The sequence below is a fragment of the Eriocheir sinensis genome, chromosome 5 (assembly GCF_024679095.1).
Source record: "Eriocheir sinensis breed Jianghai 21 chromosome 5, ASM2467909v1, whole genome shotgun sequence".
Lineage (NCBI taxonomy): Eukaryota > Metazoa > Arthropoda > Malacostraca > Decapoda > Varunidae > Eriocheir > Eriocheir sinensis.
The window spans coordinates 22,735,361-22,751,068 of NC_066513.1; the positions used below are offsets into that span (position 1 = coordinate 22,735,361).

At 43.6% G+C, this 15,708-nt stretch overlaps 1 protein-coding gene and 1 long non-coding RNA gene across 2 annotated transcripts in view; one reads left to right on the forward strand and one right to left on the reverse strand.

Moving 5' to 3' along the window:
• The first annotated feature begins 2,896 nt into the window (after nucleotides 1-2,896).
• LOC126985395 (uncharacterized) lies at nucleotides 2,897-5,510 on the forward strand. Its single transcript, XR_007738676.1, has 2 exons — nucleotides 2,897-4,254; nucleotides 4,314-5,510. It is a non-coding gene; the product is annotated as an uncharacterized LOC126985395 (long non-coding RNA).
• Nucleotides 5,511-9,957: 4,447 nt separating this feature from the next.
• LOC126985386 (uncharacterized) overlaps nucleotides 9,958-15,708 on the reverse strand; it is an 80,377-nt gene continuing 74,626 nt past the window's right edge. The window contains exon 5 of the mRNA XM_050840193.1: nucleotides 9,958-14,770. Coding sequence (XP_050696150.1) covers nucleotides 14,514-14,770 — 257 coding nt within the window. The 3' untranslated portion in view covers nucleotides 9,958-14,513. The remainder of the gene's footprint in view (nucleotides 14,771-15,708) is intronic.

Sequence of the window (15,708 nt, forward strand, 5' to 3'; positions counted from 1 at the left end):
AGGAAACTTTTTTACTTCCCATAAATGTTCAACGTTCTGGTGACACACACAAAAAACTTACTGATAACCTTTTTTTCTATATTTTTCCCAGTCACTTTTTCCACTCCCTTTCGTCCCCAGTCATGTGTTCCGTTCCAGCTGAGTGATATGGTCCTATTTAATTTTTTTAGCTATATACTGTATGATGGTCTTATTCGCCGGCAGAAAAGTTATGCAAAAAAAAATAATCATAAGTATACGTTTTCATGTTTTTATATTTCTATTTTGAGTGTTTTAATTTGCCGGTCGGGAAGCTGTGATGAATACAATGTGTAATGTTTGAAATATTTCCTTTATACTGTAATTTTTGTGTGACTTTAGCGTGTGGCGAAATTGTGTGCGTGGCTGTGAGATACTAAACGTGAAGTACTCAGCTCCGTATTATAAGACATTTTCGCTTTTCATATCAGCTATTTTTAAAGGTCAAAGAGGGGGTCAATCAGGTCCTAATCAGTGTTTCTTTAGGTTCACGGTACAAAAGAAGGATAAAACTACCACCAGGGCCATAACATTAATCCTGGAAATGCCCCAAACTCCTACGAAAGCCTTGTCAAATGTGTGAACTTGGGCAACGAAATGTTTAGTACTATGGCTCTTAATGTCGTGTAAGGTAATAGCCGTGCAGCCTGTCAACGTTTTCCCCTCCCCTTCTCCCTCTTTTCCCCTTATGTCCCCTCATCATCTGTTCCTCCTCCCCTCCCTTCCTCTCTCACTCCTCATCCCATCGAGGTCCTCATGTTTAATAGTTCGAACATTACAAATCTTACACCCCCCTTCCTCCCTCCCATTATTTGTACAATTACTACTACACTACTTCTGCTACTGCTGATACGAGTACTCTGATAACTGCCTTTACTACTGCTACTTTTACTGCTATCACTTGTCATTTTCCATCTCTACTACTACTACTACTACTACTACTACTACTACTACTACAGCCACTACCACTACTGCTGCCACCACATTTACCACCACTAGAACAGCAACAACAATAACCACACACACACACACACACACACACACACACACACACACACATACACACACACATACACACACATACAAGTTGGGGAGGCTGTGTTTGGACTAAGTTAGCTGTTGTTCGCCTCGTGTGTGTGTGTGTGTGTGTGTGTGTGTGTGTAAGCCAAGATCCTTCTCTCTCCCTAGGCAATCATGGCAGGTAGAGGGAAGTTTAGTTAATGCTCCTTCACCTACCTACCTGTCTGCTTACCTGCTCTCTCTCTCTCTCTCTCTCTCTCTCTCTCTCTCTCTCTCTCTCTCTCTCTCTCTCTCTCTCTCTCTCTCTCTCTCTCTCTCTCTCTCTCCAGTTATTATCTTGTATTCCTTTCTTCTTTTTTCCTTCATCCTTTCCTTCCTCCTCCTTTCCTCTTCCTCCTCTTCCTCCTTTCCACTTACCTTCCTTTCTTCCTTCTTCCTTATTCCCTGGATCTTCTTTGTCAAACTTGCTGCCTCCCTTCCACGTCTTCATTCCATTGTTCCTTTCCTCCCCTCCTCTCTCCACTTACCTTTCTCCATTCTTACCTTCTATACCTGTCTCTTCCTTGTCTTGCCTTCCTTCCTCCCTTACCTTCTTCCATCGTATCTTCTTTCATATCTTCCTATCTTCTGTTTGGCTTCTTTCTCCGTCCTTCCCTTTGTCTTTCTTTCACAAATCATCTTTTCCATCGCATCTTCTCTCCTTCCTTCCTTCCTTCCTTCCTGCTTTCTCTCTCCTTCCTTCCCTGCGTCCTTTCTTCACAGCTCATTTTCCTCCATCATATCTTCTCTCACACCTTCCTTCCTTCCTTTCGGCTTCCTTGCTCCGTCCTTCCCTCTGTCCTTTCCTCTCCCTTCTCCCCTCATCTCTCCTCATCAATTATCACTGCCTATGTTTCCCTCCGGTCCCTCTCCTTCCCTCCCTCTAGTGGCTACCTACAACTTTCCACCCACCTTGTATACCTCCGTCCTCCTCCTTTCCTACTTCCCTCCAAACTCCTCCAACTCCTCCCTTCCCCTCGCACACCTGTATTAATGTTTGATGTGGAGGAGGGACGAGAGGGAAGGAGTGGAGGGAACAGAGAGAGAAACTGTTGGGTGAGTTTTATTACGTCTTCCCCCCTCCTCGCCCTCCTTGTCTTCCTCCTCCTCCTCCTCCTCCTCCTCCTCTTCCCCTGCACGGCTGATTACTCTCACCACAAGTTTGGAATCGGATAAATAATTGTTCTCTGCTAATGAGAAAACTCGGTCCAACTTAATTATGAAGCTAAAGAATGACGCGGCGCCTACCTGGCCTCGTTATGTTGCTCTCTCTCTCTCTCTCTCTCTCTCTCTCTCTCTCTCTCTCTCTCTCTCTCTCTCTCTCTCTCTCTCTCTCTCTCTCTCTCTCTCTCTCTCTCATCACCCTTTTCTCTTTTTCTACCATTTTTCATCCTATTCCATCATTTTGTTTCTTCATTCTTACGCCTCTTGATTCTCCTTATTCCTCCTTCACCTTTTTCTGTCTCCTATTCTGTCTCTTCCTACCTCCTGTTTATTTCTCTCTTATCCTTTCCCCTTCTCTCATTATCATTTTTGTCTTTCCACCTTCCTCCTCCTTCCACCTCCTAACTCTCTTCCCCCTCCTTTGTCTCCCTCTCACCTTCCTTACACTTCCTCTCCTTCCTCACCCCTAAACCTCCTCCATCTCCACCTTCCAAGTTTTCTCACCTCATTTCTCTCCGCTCGTATTTCTTAGAGCAGTAACCTCCTCCTCCTCCTCCTCCTCCTCCTCCTCCTCCTCCTCCTCCTCCTTCTTCTCGTTCTTTGGAGTGTCAAAACAATGGATTTACACACGTTGTTTCAGAAAAGATTACCTGTAACTGTGTCCAGAACATACTTATAACCTGTGTATACCTGCCCTTCGTACCTACAATGATGTTTACGCCTCTTGGTCTTCACACCTGGCCAAGGCATGTAATTGTTTCACCTGAGATTGTGAAAAAAAAATCCCGTCCACCCTCCTCGACAAATATGAAGGAAAAAAAAAAATAAGGCGAGTAAAACCAGCATTCTGTTGGGAAATATAAGAGATCTTTTATTTGTACAAACAAGTATAAAATTACAGTTACACGTCATGTATTTGTGTGGGATGCCGGTAAACCAACCATACGGTAGAGACAAACTGTACCATCAACTCACCAGGAAAAAAAGAACACGCAAGTATTACACAGTGTAAACTATAATATAACTGATACAAGCAATATACACTTACACCCCCCCAAAAAAAATAAGTAGAAGAAAATAAACAAAGAAAAACAAGAGGGCGGTAGTAGTAAACATAATAGGGATCACTAAAATAAATCTGTATATATAAGGTAAATAAGGTAAATAAATCAGTATCTAAGGGAATATACATCCATTAGAAGACTCCCCCAAAAACATCAACAGAAAAAAAACAAAAAAACAGTCAAACTCATCTTATAAAAATAGTTACCCCGAAAGTAAGATATTTATATATTTAGATATTTTTTGTTATTTATTTAGACTAGTATATGTTTGGCACCCATGATAGGCTGTGTTGAGTATGGGGGAGGGGGGGAGGGGGGGGTTGTATTTTTGTGTTTTAGGTAAATATGTGTTATACCTGTGTGTGTGTGTGTGTGTGTGTGTGTGAGAGAGAGAGAGAGAGAGAGAGAGAGAGAGAGAGAGAGAGAGAGAGAGGAGGGGGAGGGGGAGGAATATTTCACTGGTATTGTGTTTTATTGTTGGAGGGAAGGGAAGGGGAAATGGAGGGATGGAGGGAGGGAGTGAAGCTAAGTGGTATGAGGAAAGGTTGGAAGGGTAGGGAGAGGAAGAGAAGGGATGGCAAGGTAATGTAGGGTAAGGTAAGGTAAGGTAAGGCTTGGTGAGATGAGGTTATTAGGTTAGGGAAGGGAATGGTAGGGAAGGGACGCTTAGTGATGGGAAGGGTAAGAGAGAGGGAAAGCTTCACAGGTTAGGTATGGTAAGGGAAAGGAAGGGATATGGAAGATGAAGTTAGATGAAGTAGGGTAAGGATAGGTTTGGTTAGGTCAAGTTTTGTTTCGTTAGATTAGGTAAGGTAAGGATAGGGTAGGTTTGCTATATTCCGTAAGGTTAGGTAAGGTAAGGTAAGGATAGGTTAGGTTAGGTCTGTTACATTTCGTTAGGTTAGGTGAGGTAAGGATAGGTTAGGTTAGGTCTGTTATATCTCGTTAGGTTAGGTAAGGTTAGGTAAGTTAAGGATAGGTTAGGTTAGGTTTGTTATATTTCGTAAGGTTAGGTAAGGTTAGGTAAGGTAAGGATAGGTTAGGTTAGGTCTGTCATATCTCGTTAGGTTAGGTAAGGTTAGGTAAGGTAAGGCAATCAGGTAAGGTAAGGTGTGGGTTGTAATTTCAGGTGTCATAAGCCTTTGGTGTTACTACATCGAGAAATACTGATAATGATCTACAAGTCCACCGATAAATCCTTCAATAAACGTCTACGGAGGGTCGGGACTGTATGTGTGTGTCGTGAGGGTAAAAATGAGGGAATGGAAGGGAAAACGGGAATTAATGGGGCTGGGAATTCAAGGAAGGAGGAACAACACGCAGGCAAGAGTACATTCGCCACTTTTTTTCCATTGTCACACCTCAGTCCAACTCACGTGTCGAAAGTGACCCAAAGAAAACCACACGAAACAATGATGTGAAGAGTGATAGGAAAGAAACGTAACATTGCACAGCCGAGAAGCAGATACCCAGGAATTTATTGTTTTCTGTCATTCACCTGTTTACATTTACCTGCACTTTCACCTTTTCTATCTACCTGCAATTAGTATCAGTAGGTCAGTTCAGGTAATGGTAGATCAGGTCAAGTCCTCATGATACCAGGTTGTATAAATATGTTTCAATCAATCACCTGTATTTGCCGTGTTTCATCACCTTTTTTTTTTGTTAATCTGCATTTGTATCACCAGATCAGGCAAGTTCAGGTCAGGTCAGGTTCTCTTGGCATTAGGTTTTAATAGTTTTTATTTTTGTCTTTTTCACTTGTATATTTAGCCTGTACTCACCATTTAATTTAACTTGAATCATCTGTCACCTTGTTAGTTCAGGCATGGTCAGGTCCCATTAGGTCATTACGATATTATATTTTTGGTTACTTTACTCTGTTCAAATAAAGTTGGCAAATAAAACCCGCCCACGCCAGTCTAGCAACCACCAATCAAATTCAACCTTTCCCAGCTTCTACCAATCAGCCGTAACGAATTGGAGACAGGGCGTGGCTTGCTTGTGGACTGACCAATGATTTGCACTCTAATACGAAAGGGGGAGGAGCTTACGTGCCAAGGTTATTTAATCAGAGTATGGCATTACAATTAGTGTTTACCTTGTTATGAATTCCAAATATTGTACATGTGTGTGTGTGTGTGTGTGTGTGTGTGTGTGTGTGTGTGTGTGTGTGTGTGTGTGTGTGTGTGTGTGTGTGTGTGTGTTGTTTTGTGTGTAGCAGTGAGAGAGGCTTATTTTTGGACTCCCTCGCCTTGTTTCAATCCCGGACTTTCATTTCGTTTTCTTATTTTCCATTTTATTATATTTTATTTATTTTTTTACGTCCAGTGTTCATTTATCGCATGGTGTTTATGGTTTGTTCTGCGTGTTCAGTATGTGTGAGAAAAGACCGCAATTCTGAAATGTGTGGAACAATGATTGAACCCAAATGACTGTCCCGGAATAGTCTCGGGGCGAAAAATTATGCGGAGCTCATTAAAGATTTGAAATGAGTTATATTGACTTTTTTAAGTAGGAAGATGAGGAAAAAGAGGAGGAGCAGGGGGAGGAGGAAGGGGAAAGATTAAAAGGAGGCAGATGATGATGATGATGATGATGATGATGAGTCGCAAGAGGATTAAAACTCTCTAATGTAAGCCTGTTTTCTCCCTCAGAGGTGGTGGTGGAGGTGAAGGCTGAGAAGGGTACAGAACTACGTCCCCCTCACCAGCCTTTCCTTCTCTGTAATTAGCGAGAGTAGGAGGGAGACTGGAGGGAGGGACTTCATTAACTCCCTCATCTTAGCACCTCATTCCAGTCTCCCTCCCTTCGTCTTTGTCTTGTAAGGAGAGGTGTGCACAAGATTAATTAGTCCGCCAGGTAAGTACCACCATGATTACCTCAGGCGTTTGTGTCTTAGTTTCTTCTTATAGGTGGATTGTGCCTCTTGTATGATTCTTTCCTTCCCTGGTGTTATTAGAAAGGTGTTCGAAGTTTTAATTACCCCACTAGGTAAATAACACCTTGATGACCACAGATGCCTTTTGTTTTCATTTCATTTACCTACTTTATATTAGTGTATTAGTGTATATCGTTATATTAGTGTACTATTGCGAGTTAGTCAGCATTTTCAGCCTTTCACCCCCCCCCCCCCCATAGGTGTTACGTGGTCTCTTTTATAATAGTGTTTTTTTCAACTTATTAATGGAAAAGTTAATTAGAATCTCAACATCTCACGTCTTTTTTAAATTCATGAGCTACCATTTTGATACTGGATTTTCTTCTTTCTATGATCAATTAAACTTTTGGTGGAGAAAATTATCAAGAAACTTCGGATCCTAAAGTTTAATTCAACTCCATGGCAACTGTTTTCTTTGTTAGTGTAGTAAGTTACGGGCACTTGTATATTATTTTGTTTCCCTTTTGGTCTGTTTCTGTGAATGGTAACAGGTAACAGGCATCAGGACACCTCTCCTCCCGAAATTGACCTCTCTTTCGGCCATCTCTTTTGATTCTTTTTTGTGGGAGCAGTGAGAAGTGGGCTTTTTTTTTTTTAATATTGTTTCCTTTTTTTGTGCCCTTGAGCTGTCTCCTTTGTTGTAAAAAAAAAAAAAAAAAAAAAAAAAAAACGCACCATTGATACTAACGCCGAGTGGGAAGGAAAAGTTTGCATTACCGCCTTTGTCCCTCAGCTCAGGCTTTACTTTATTTTCGTCATCACTTAGTCATCCAATTGCTACCTGGATCAGTGTCTTTATTGAGTTCATCATAGAAAATACCTTATCGGCTTGGGAGGCATAACGTGTCCTGCCGCCTCTGCCCGTCAGCTCAGGTCTTTGTTTATTCACTGTATCACTTATTCATCCGCCTGTTATCCAGAACACGCCTTTTTCTTTCTCTCATCCTCTGCTTGTATTTATTCAGTCACTTGAGTTTTATTTATTCTCTTTGTTTTATTCCTTCTGGCCTAACGTTTTTGTCCTTCTTCTGTTCCTTACTGTTGTTTATTCATACTCTTATTTTTTTTTATATATGTTTTGCCTTTTCAAGATTTATGTTGTATTGTTGTTGTTCTACCTTACCTTCACACTCTTTCATGTTATTTCTTCAGAGCCTTAACCTCTGTGCACTGTTTTTCATGTATCCAGGTCACTGCTCTTTCCTGACCTCCGCGCTCCGGTGTTATTTGTTTATTTGTTTGGTTGTTCGTTATTCAGGTTATTTATTATTTTCGCTGCCACTCATTTTTGTATCGCTCACTAACTGTATTTCTTAATTGTTTGCTGCGTTATTTCTTCACCGGTCAATGTGTTATACGAACTGTTTATTGTAGTAATGCCGCAGTTTTCATACATTCATGAATTTATTAATGATTTTATAAGTGTCTATTAGCCAAAGACATAATTCGTGTTTTTTTATAGCTTTTGTTTTATCTTATTTACGTATTTGTGTTTCATCAGAATGTGTAACTAATAATTTTATTCGTTCGTTTGGATATGTTTTCAATTTTGTCTACGTGTCAATTATTATTTCTTTTTGTTTTTTCTTCTTCCATTTGCACGGACTTTGAAGCATGTCACTGCAAATGATGATGTCCGTGTTTTTAAATAGCTTTTTTTTTTTTTAACTCATTTACATACTTGCGCCTCATCAAAGTGTGTTACTCGATTTATCATATTCGTTATGTTGCGTTTTTAGTTGTATATCCGCGTTTACTATAATTGTTTTTATTTATTATTTATTTTCCACATACTTTTGAAGTGTCTCACGGTGAGGGATGTTTGGCGTTACATTAGTGCCAAAATGAGCGAGCCCGCGAAAGGCGTAATATAATAATTAGATCTTTCCTTTTTATTGCGGCCCAGAGGCGAGGTGGTGGTGGTGGTGGTGGTGATGATGGTGGTGGGTGCTGGTGGTAGTGATGGTTGTGGTGATAGTGGTGGTGGTAGCGGTGGTGCTGATGGGGGTGCTGCTAGTGGTGATGGTGGTGGTGGTGGTGCTGGTTATATGTTTAGTGTTAAGGGAAAATGTGTCACGGAGTTGTTTGAAGTCATTTCCCTTGATGTCTGTGTTCATACGAGGCGCCTCAAAGAGCATCCATCGTCCCCTTAATTTATTTTGCTCTCCACGGCCGTGAAAGACTTTGCTGTTTGCAGTTGTTTCCCTCTTCCACTCTTCATTCAGAACACGAACGCCTTTTCTCCCTGCATTTCACTTCTTTCAGTGGCTCAGTTTATGCTGCAAGTATTTTTATGTCTGTGTAACTTTCACTCACGTCTCTTTAATTCATTTCATAAACGTTGATTTCCTGCGCCACTCATGCATCTATGGGATTCATGTTGTGATGTGTATTCTTTTATGTAACTAACTGAATTCCGCGGTTTCCTCTCTCTAACGTTCTTAAATAATTCAGCACGGGAACGTTTTTTCTATTCCTTACGTCACGTCTTCTTTATTTACTGCAAAGGAAATAGCTCAAGGGCAATATAGGGAAAAAGCAGAAACTAAAAAGCCCGGTACAAAAACATCCCCGCTGGCAAGCATTGTAGGTGCATGCTTAATAATGCAACTTAATCTTTGTGCAACTCACGCCGATTAGGATTTTAGTCTGTTGTCCTTTTTCATGCTTATTATTTCAGCCTCGTTTTGCGCTCCTAATGAAACAGATTACATGCCACTGATTAGCGAGGCCGGCCAGCGTCCTCCTCCTCCTCCTCCTCCCCGCCGGGTTTTTGTACTTTATAATTGAGTTGAATAAATAACCATAAATTTTATTAACACGATTTGTATATTGCGTGAGCGGCTCAGCGCGACGACCCGCCCCGTGATCATCGAAAGTGCCGCGTGGAAAAAAGGTGTAATTGCGTATCAGGAGTAAAAAGATCACCGTTGTGCACTGTGGAGGACTGTCTTTTTTTGTATTATTCTCACTGCGTCGTTCATTCGCGGATGACATAATATTGCAACACACTATAAGACCTTTTCCACTGTCCCACTTAGCTCATCTCACTATTCTTGCATGATTTTTAGTTTGTAGAATGTCAGCCTCTACAAAATCACTGGTCTTGCTTCGAATCCAGATAGAAAGCAACCCAGGTAAAATTAATACACGTGTTTGGTTAAAAATTGATAACCTTACAAGTCGATGAATAAATGAATATAAGAAATGGTGCGTCATGAGCTGTGTGCCTTGAAGGGATGATAAGTGAATTCTGAGTGAGAGAGTGAGTGAGAAGGTGAGTAAGTGAGTGAGTGAGTGAGTGAAACAAAATCATTCATCCATGCGTATCTTTGTGAGTGAGCTTAAGTTAGAGGGCAGAAAGGAGTTAAAATGACGTGATGTTGAAGTGTCTGAATGTGGAAAGAAGCAGCTTGGTAAATATATCAAAGCGTCTGATTTCAGGTGGTGAGAAAGAGAGTGAAGTATGAGTGTTTAAACCTATGACTTTGCATGAATGAAGTGGCATGAAGTCGTGTGTGTGGGGGGTGGGTGGGGGTGGGGGTGGGGGGTAAAACAAGTGTGGAGAGCAGTATTCAATTACACCATTTTCTGCCGGGTGGTTTGCACGTCTGCGGTGTTGTTTTCAAGATTTCATCAATTCTATTTTTAGTTCCGCTTTTACTGATTTTTTTTATCGTGTATTTGCGTCCATTTCAATTTCGTCCTGGAGTTTTTGTGTTATTTGTGTGTGTGTGTGTGTGTGTGTGTGTGTGTGTGTGAGAGAGAGAGAGAGAGAGAGAGAGAGAGAGAGAGAGAGAGAGAGAGAGAGAGAGAGAGAGAGAGATGTTAATATATGATCGTTTTGTAATGATCCAATGCATGTGTAGTTATAATTACACCTGATCACTTAGTTCTTGACGACTCATACAGGTTATTACTGTGTACACCTGACCCGATAATTCATGAAGACATTGTCAGCAGGCTTCCAATTAAACCTGACCAATCAATTAATGAGAAAATGCACGTAGGCCTCAGAGAACACCTGGCCAATTAATACCTAAAGAAAATTACAAGTAGACCTAGAATCACACCTGTCCACTTAGTCAGAATATACAAAATACAGGTAGGCCTTAAACTGTGTACACCTGGCCCACTGATTTACAGACAAAATAGAGCTAGGCCTATAATCAGACCTGATGTATTGGTTAATGAAGACAAAGTCCAAGTAGGCTTCTAATCACACCTGCCCAATTTCTTAATGAGGATAATTACAAATAGACTTCTAATTACGCTTGATCAATCAGTTCATGTAGATAACGATGGTAGGCCTGTAATTACACCTGTCTAATTAGCTCATGGAGACAAAATCATAATGGGCCTCAAATCACACCCGACCAATTAATTAGTTCATGAAGATACATCCAGGTAGGCCCTTAGTCACACTTGTTCGTTAATCCATGCAGGCCGGTAGTCAGACCTGATGTGTAGCAGTAATCCAGCACGACAAAAAGTATTACTTCAGTGTTGTGTACACACATAGTCCACACATGGAGCTGACTCGACACACTGATAAACACACACAAGGAAACACAACCACCGTCCGAGCGAACAGCCGCGCTCCGCCAGCTGGTCCGCGGCGGCGTGCAGGCGTGCAGGCGGCCGAGCCCAGACCCTCCAGACCCTCGCAAGAGTATGTAAATAACAGTCCGTGAGATACAAACTAGTGAATATCAGTTACCTAACACGTCACTAAATTACAAAAATATTGAAGCTGTTACATTGGCAAATGGTGAGCAAAAGTGGTTTGTTTCCTTGGGGAGATCCAAGCGGGGGAGCCTGGGGTAAGGGGCGTGGCCACCGCCGCCCCGGGGTGACCAACGTGGTAACGGGAAACCATTCAACACTTAGTGCAAACCAGATAAAAACACTTTGAAGACATAAAAGATGAACCTTATGCACTAAAGCGGTAAGGGTAATGTTCCCCTAGTTATACGCTGCCGTATAAAACTCATTAAAACTGCAATGCTTTCCTTGTCCGACACACTGGCTGGCGGCGCCCTGCTGCTTTTGGCCGCCAGGGAGCCCCGACCCCCATGCATGGACTCACTCTGCCTTTCCGCTCCATATATTCTTTGTTTTCCGCCGTGATTGTCTTCGCAGTGTTGCTCTTCGTTTTTTCTTTCCTGGGTTCGCCCCATCCGACGCGGCCCGCCAGGTGGCGTCACCGTTAGCGTCGCCTCATTAGCCGCCGCCACAGGTGCCGCGCCTCGGGCCGGTTACCTGTGGCAGCATTCACTCGTCACGTGTTTACGGAAAGTCTTTTCTTTCACGTCAGTCACGTTCCATTTTATCCACACGTCACAAACTCCTCCGCCTTTCCCTTTGCTTTGACGTTGACTTTTACCACAACAGTTCACAACACTTCCGTTCCATCTTAACAGTAAGTCCACTGAACGTCATTACCCGTTTGTTGCCTCCACCAAAAACCCAAAGGGGCATTTCGTGTTCCTAGATAATACAAAAACCAAACATGGGATCACTACCTTTGAGCTCAAAGTGATTTATTGGTAATTAAAAGAGTAAATTACTCTTTTGATAATTGACAGAAAACACGAGACACCTTACGAAATACCTGGCTATTAGTGTTACGAGGGAGTTGTGTTTTTGACAGACAGACAGTCGTGTGGTGCGTGTGGCCGTCCATCCGTGCCGTCGGGAGTGTGGCGGCGGCGGCGGCGGCGTGGAGGCAGGTTTGTGAGGGCCTCCTCCAAGCCCTGGCCTGCCCTGCCATGCCCGTGACCTCGTTCTGTCTGCAGCACCGTCGTGAAGCCCCTCGACTCAGGCGGGGAAGAAACAAGGAGTGGATGCAATGGTGAAATAAAGGACAAGAATCAGATGAGGGAAAGACTAGTAGCGCAAAGCAATTACTTTTTTGTCTTCACCCTTCTGCACCGCCTCGGGACCACAGGAAGGAAACAAGTGGGAAAATGTATCAAAGTAAAGTCAGGAAACGGATGAGGGAAAGACTGCAGTAGTGTACAGTAGTTTTCTTTTTATATTCACTCCTCTGCAATATGTAGATGAGACTGCAACACCTTGGGACCTAAGGTAGGGCACAATCATGGAGAAAATAAAGTAGTTTAGCAAAGGAAGGGAAAGAAACGGCGAAGGGAAAGACTCTCGTAGCGTATTACAGTTCCGTCTCTCACCACTCCTCTGCAACGTGTAGATGAGAGAACACCACCGCCTTGGGACCATAGTGGACCATACTGTACAATGACTGAAGAGTCCCGACACGACCACTGGGCCACTCTTATTAACGCTCTCACTGACACTCACCAACACCTTCACCAACACCATATTCGCTCACCGAGGAAACGCAACATTCCTACGTTCGTTGCTCCCTCCCCTGCCGTGACGATGCCGGAGTCGAGGCGTGTAGGAACCTCAAGAACACAGAGCAGGTGTGAAAACGTGAACAAGTAGAAATAAAAACGCCGTTAATATTCGTTTTTATGACTAGAACTTGAATACAAAATATGGAAAAAAAGGTGTAAAAATGTTAGCTGTCGGAAACTCCAGTAAAAATATGAATATCAGGATCGAGAGGCAATTAAATCTCCATGAAAGTAAAACAAAAAAAAAAAAAGATTTGTATTTTTCTCTGATATAACAAAAAACAACAACAACAACAACTCACGAATATGTTGTTGAAGTATGCAGATCGTGTGATGATGCTCTGTGGCCTTCCTCCCAAATCCTCCTCCTCCTCCTCCTCCCCCTCTTCTTCTTCCTCATCCTCATCCTCCTCTTCCCAGACCGCAAATTCCCACGTCTTATCACAAACATATTCGTAACCTACTTAAGCGAGTTTCCTCCGGCGGGTGAGCCTCCGCTGATAGGCAAAAAACGGATCAAGTCTTAAAGAAATATGTAAAAATCAAAATAAATAAAATAATATCTAGACGTACGAAGCTGCCGAATCGTTAGGCCGTCAACATGTTTTGATTCTGGAAAGTTTGATTCGGAATAAGTCACTCGGAGGTCTTAATTAGCACTACTTCAGTGTGGGGAGCTACAGGTGTGCTTGTAAACAGGTGTACCGAAAGAACAGGTACACAGCAAACAAAGGTAAACGTATGTACACGAACACACATACGTACGAACATAAAAACGATCTCCGTGACCCCAAAACTGATCCTGTCGACCTTAAAATGTTTCCTCCTCCTCTTCATCCTCCTCCTCCTCCTCCTCCTGGCAGCCTCAATCTACACATATACGAAATATTTCTCCTCCGTCAGACCTTCCGATATTATATATTAAATTTTTATAAACTCGATGACGAAAAGAATAAGGAGAAAACTTTGTGTAGTGGAGCGAGGGCGACGGCCGGGGGCGGTGGCGGCGGTGGTGGTGGTGGGGATGGTGGTGGTGGTGGTTGTTGTGGGGGTGATGGTGGTGGTGGGGGTGGTGGTGGTGGTGGTGGTGATGGGGGGGTGGGGGTGGATATGGCGGGATCAGGGAAGGAAAATGTTGATGTGTCGATTGTGCTGCCTTGCCTTAGCTCGGCCCACACACACACACACACACACACACACACACACACACACACACCCCACATGTCTGCCGTCGCTCCACCCTGAAATCCATGAGCCTCGCCTGCTAATACTGTTTAATTGATATGTTGTGTTCGAGGCTGATTTCTTCGGGTTCTCTCAATATAATCATCGTTACCGAGTCGTTTTTTTTTTAGTATGAATTTCGGTTCTTTTATTTTGAGTTCGTCGAAGTCGTAGGACGAGAATATAATTTTACGCGTGCACAAGTAATAATAATAATAATAATAATAATAATAATAATAATAATAATAATAATAATAATAATAATAATAATAATAATAATAATAATTTTCAATAAGCAAAAGATTCACGTTCCTGCGCAGCGCTGAGACAAGACAAGTACTAAACACGTATGTATATGTAACTACTCTGTGTTCCTCCTCCTTCTCCCCTTCACCTCCTCCTCCTCTTCCTCCTCCTCCTCCTCCTCCTCTTTAAGCCATTCTCAAGGGAGGAAGGGGGGGGGGGACCAGGGGGGGGGGGAGGGTCGCCGCGCCGCTCAGTCATGTACAAAATCGCAAAGGAGATCACAATAATACAATAGAAGAGCATCGACTGACCACTGACCTTGAGAGAGAGAGAGAGAGAGAGAGAGAGAGAGAGAGAGAGAGAGAGAGAGAGAGAGAGAGAGAGAGAGAGCGCCCCCTACAGACCGCCACGAGCACCTCAGACGGTCGTTTCAAAGTCCATGTCGGTGTAGTCGAGAGCATAGGCACTTAAGCTTTTCTCCTTCGGCGGGAGGATCGACTCCTGAGTGGACACCCGCCTGGCGTCCTGCTGCCGCTTCTTGGCCTTCTGCTGGCGGTGGCGGCTGACGGCGGAGACGGTGATGGAGAGCAGGGTGAGCAGGGTGAGGCTGGCGATGGTCAGGTAGAGCCACGGCACGCGCTCCAGCAGGCAGTTGGCCACGGTCTCGTCGCTGCCTGGAGGGGAGAAGCGAGGCGGGGTGAGGAAGGAGAGGCGGTGGCGAGAGGAGAGAAGCGAGGCGGGGTGAGGAAGGAGAAGCGGGAGGAGAGGCGGTGGCGGGAGGAGAAAAACGAGGCAGGGTGAAGAAGGAGAGGCGGGGGGGAGGCGGAGGCTGTGGCACCATTGTCAAATTATCGTACTCAGAGCATAGTATTTACCGGTTTCTGACGCCTAACTATTGCCAAAAAGCATCAGGATCTAACTCTTTTAACGATAACTATAAATGAGTTTCGTTATTGGAGCCCAGAAGACAGTTTTGGGGTAGGAAGTCGGGAAATATAAGCGGCTGAGTACGATAATCTTGCAACGTTGGGCCGCTGGGGTAAAGAAGCATCAGGCAGGGGTTAGCATGTGTGGAAGCTAGAGATAGCGCAAGAGGAAGGTAGTTGTATATAAACAATGTGGCGAAGTAGGGATGGCAATGAAAAAGGGGGTGAGGAAGAAGAGGCGAGAGGTGAACTGGGAAACACTGAGGGTGGGTACAGAAGAGCATCAGGCAGGGGTAATCGGGCTAGACGAGGATAGTTATGTGCAAGCAAGAGTGGCGAAGTAGAGATGGTAATGAAAATGTGGTGTGAGGAAGAAGAGGCGAGAGGTGAGCTGGGAAAACATGGGGTCGGGTACAGAAGAGCATCAGGCAGGGGTAATCAGGCAAGACGAGGATAGTTACGTGTAAGGAAGAGTGACGAAGTAGAGGGAGAAGAGGTAGTGCAACAGAGGGTTAGAAGCGAGGCCGGGGTGAGGAAGGGAGGTTGGGTGGGAGGACGGAGGCGAAGGTGTGAGGGAGTGTCGTAGTGAGAGACGTAATGGAAGAGAAAGATGGTTGTGTGTAGGCAGTGTGACCAAGTGGAGAAAGAGGAGGTAGTGAAACAGTGGGTTAGAAGCGAGGCGAGTA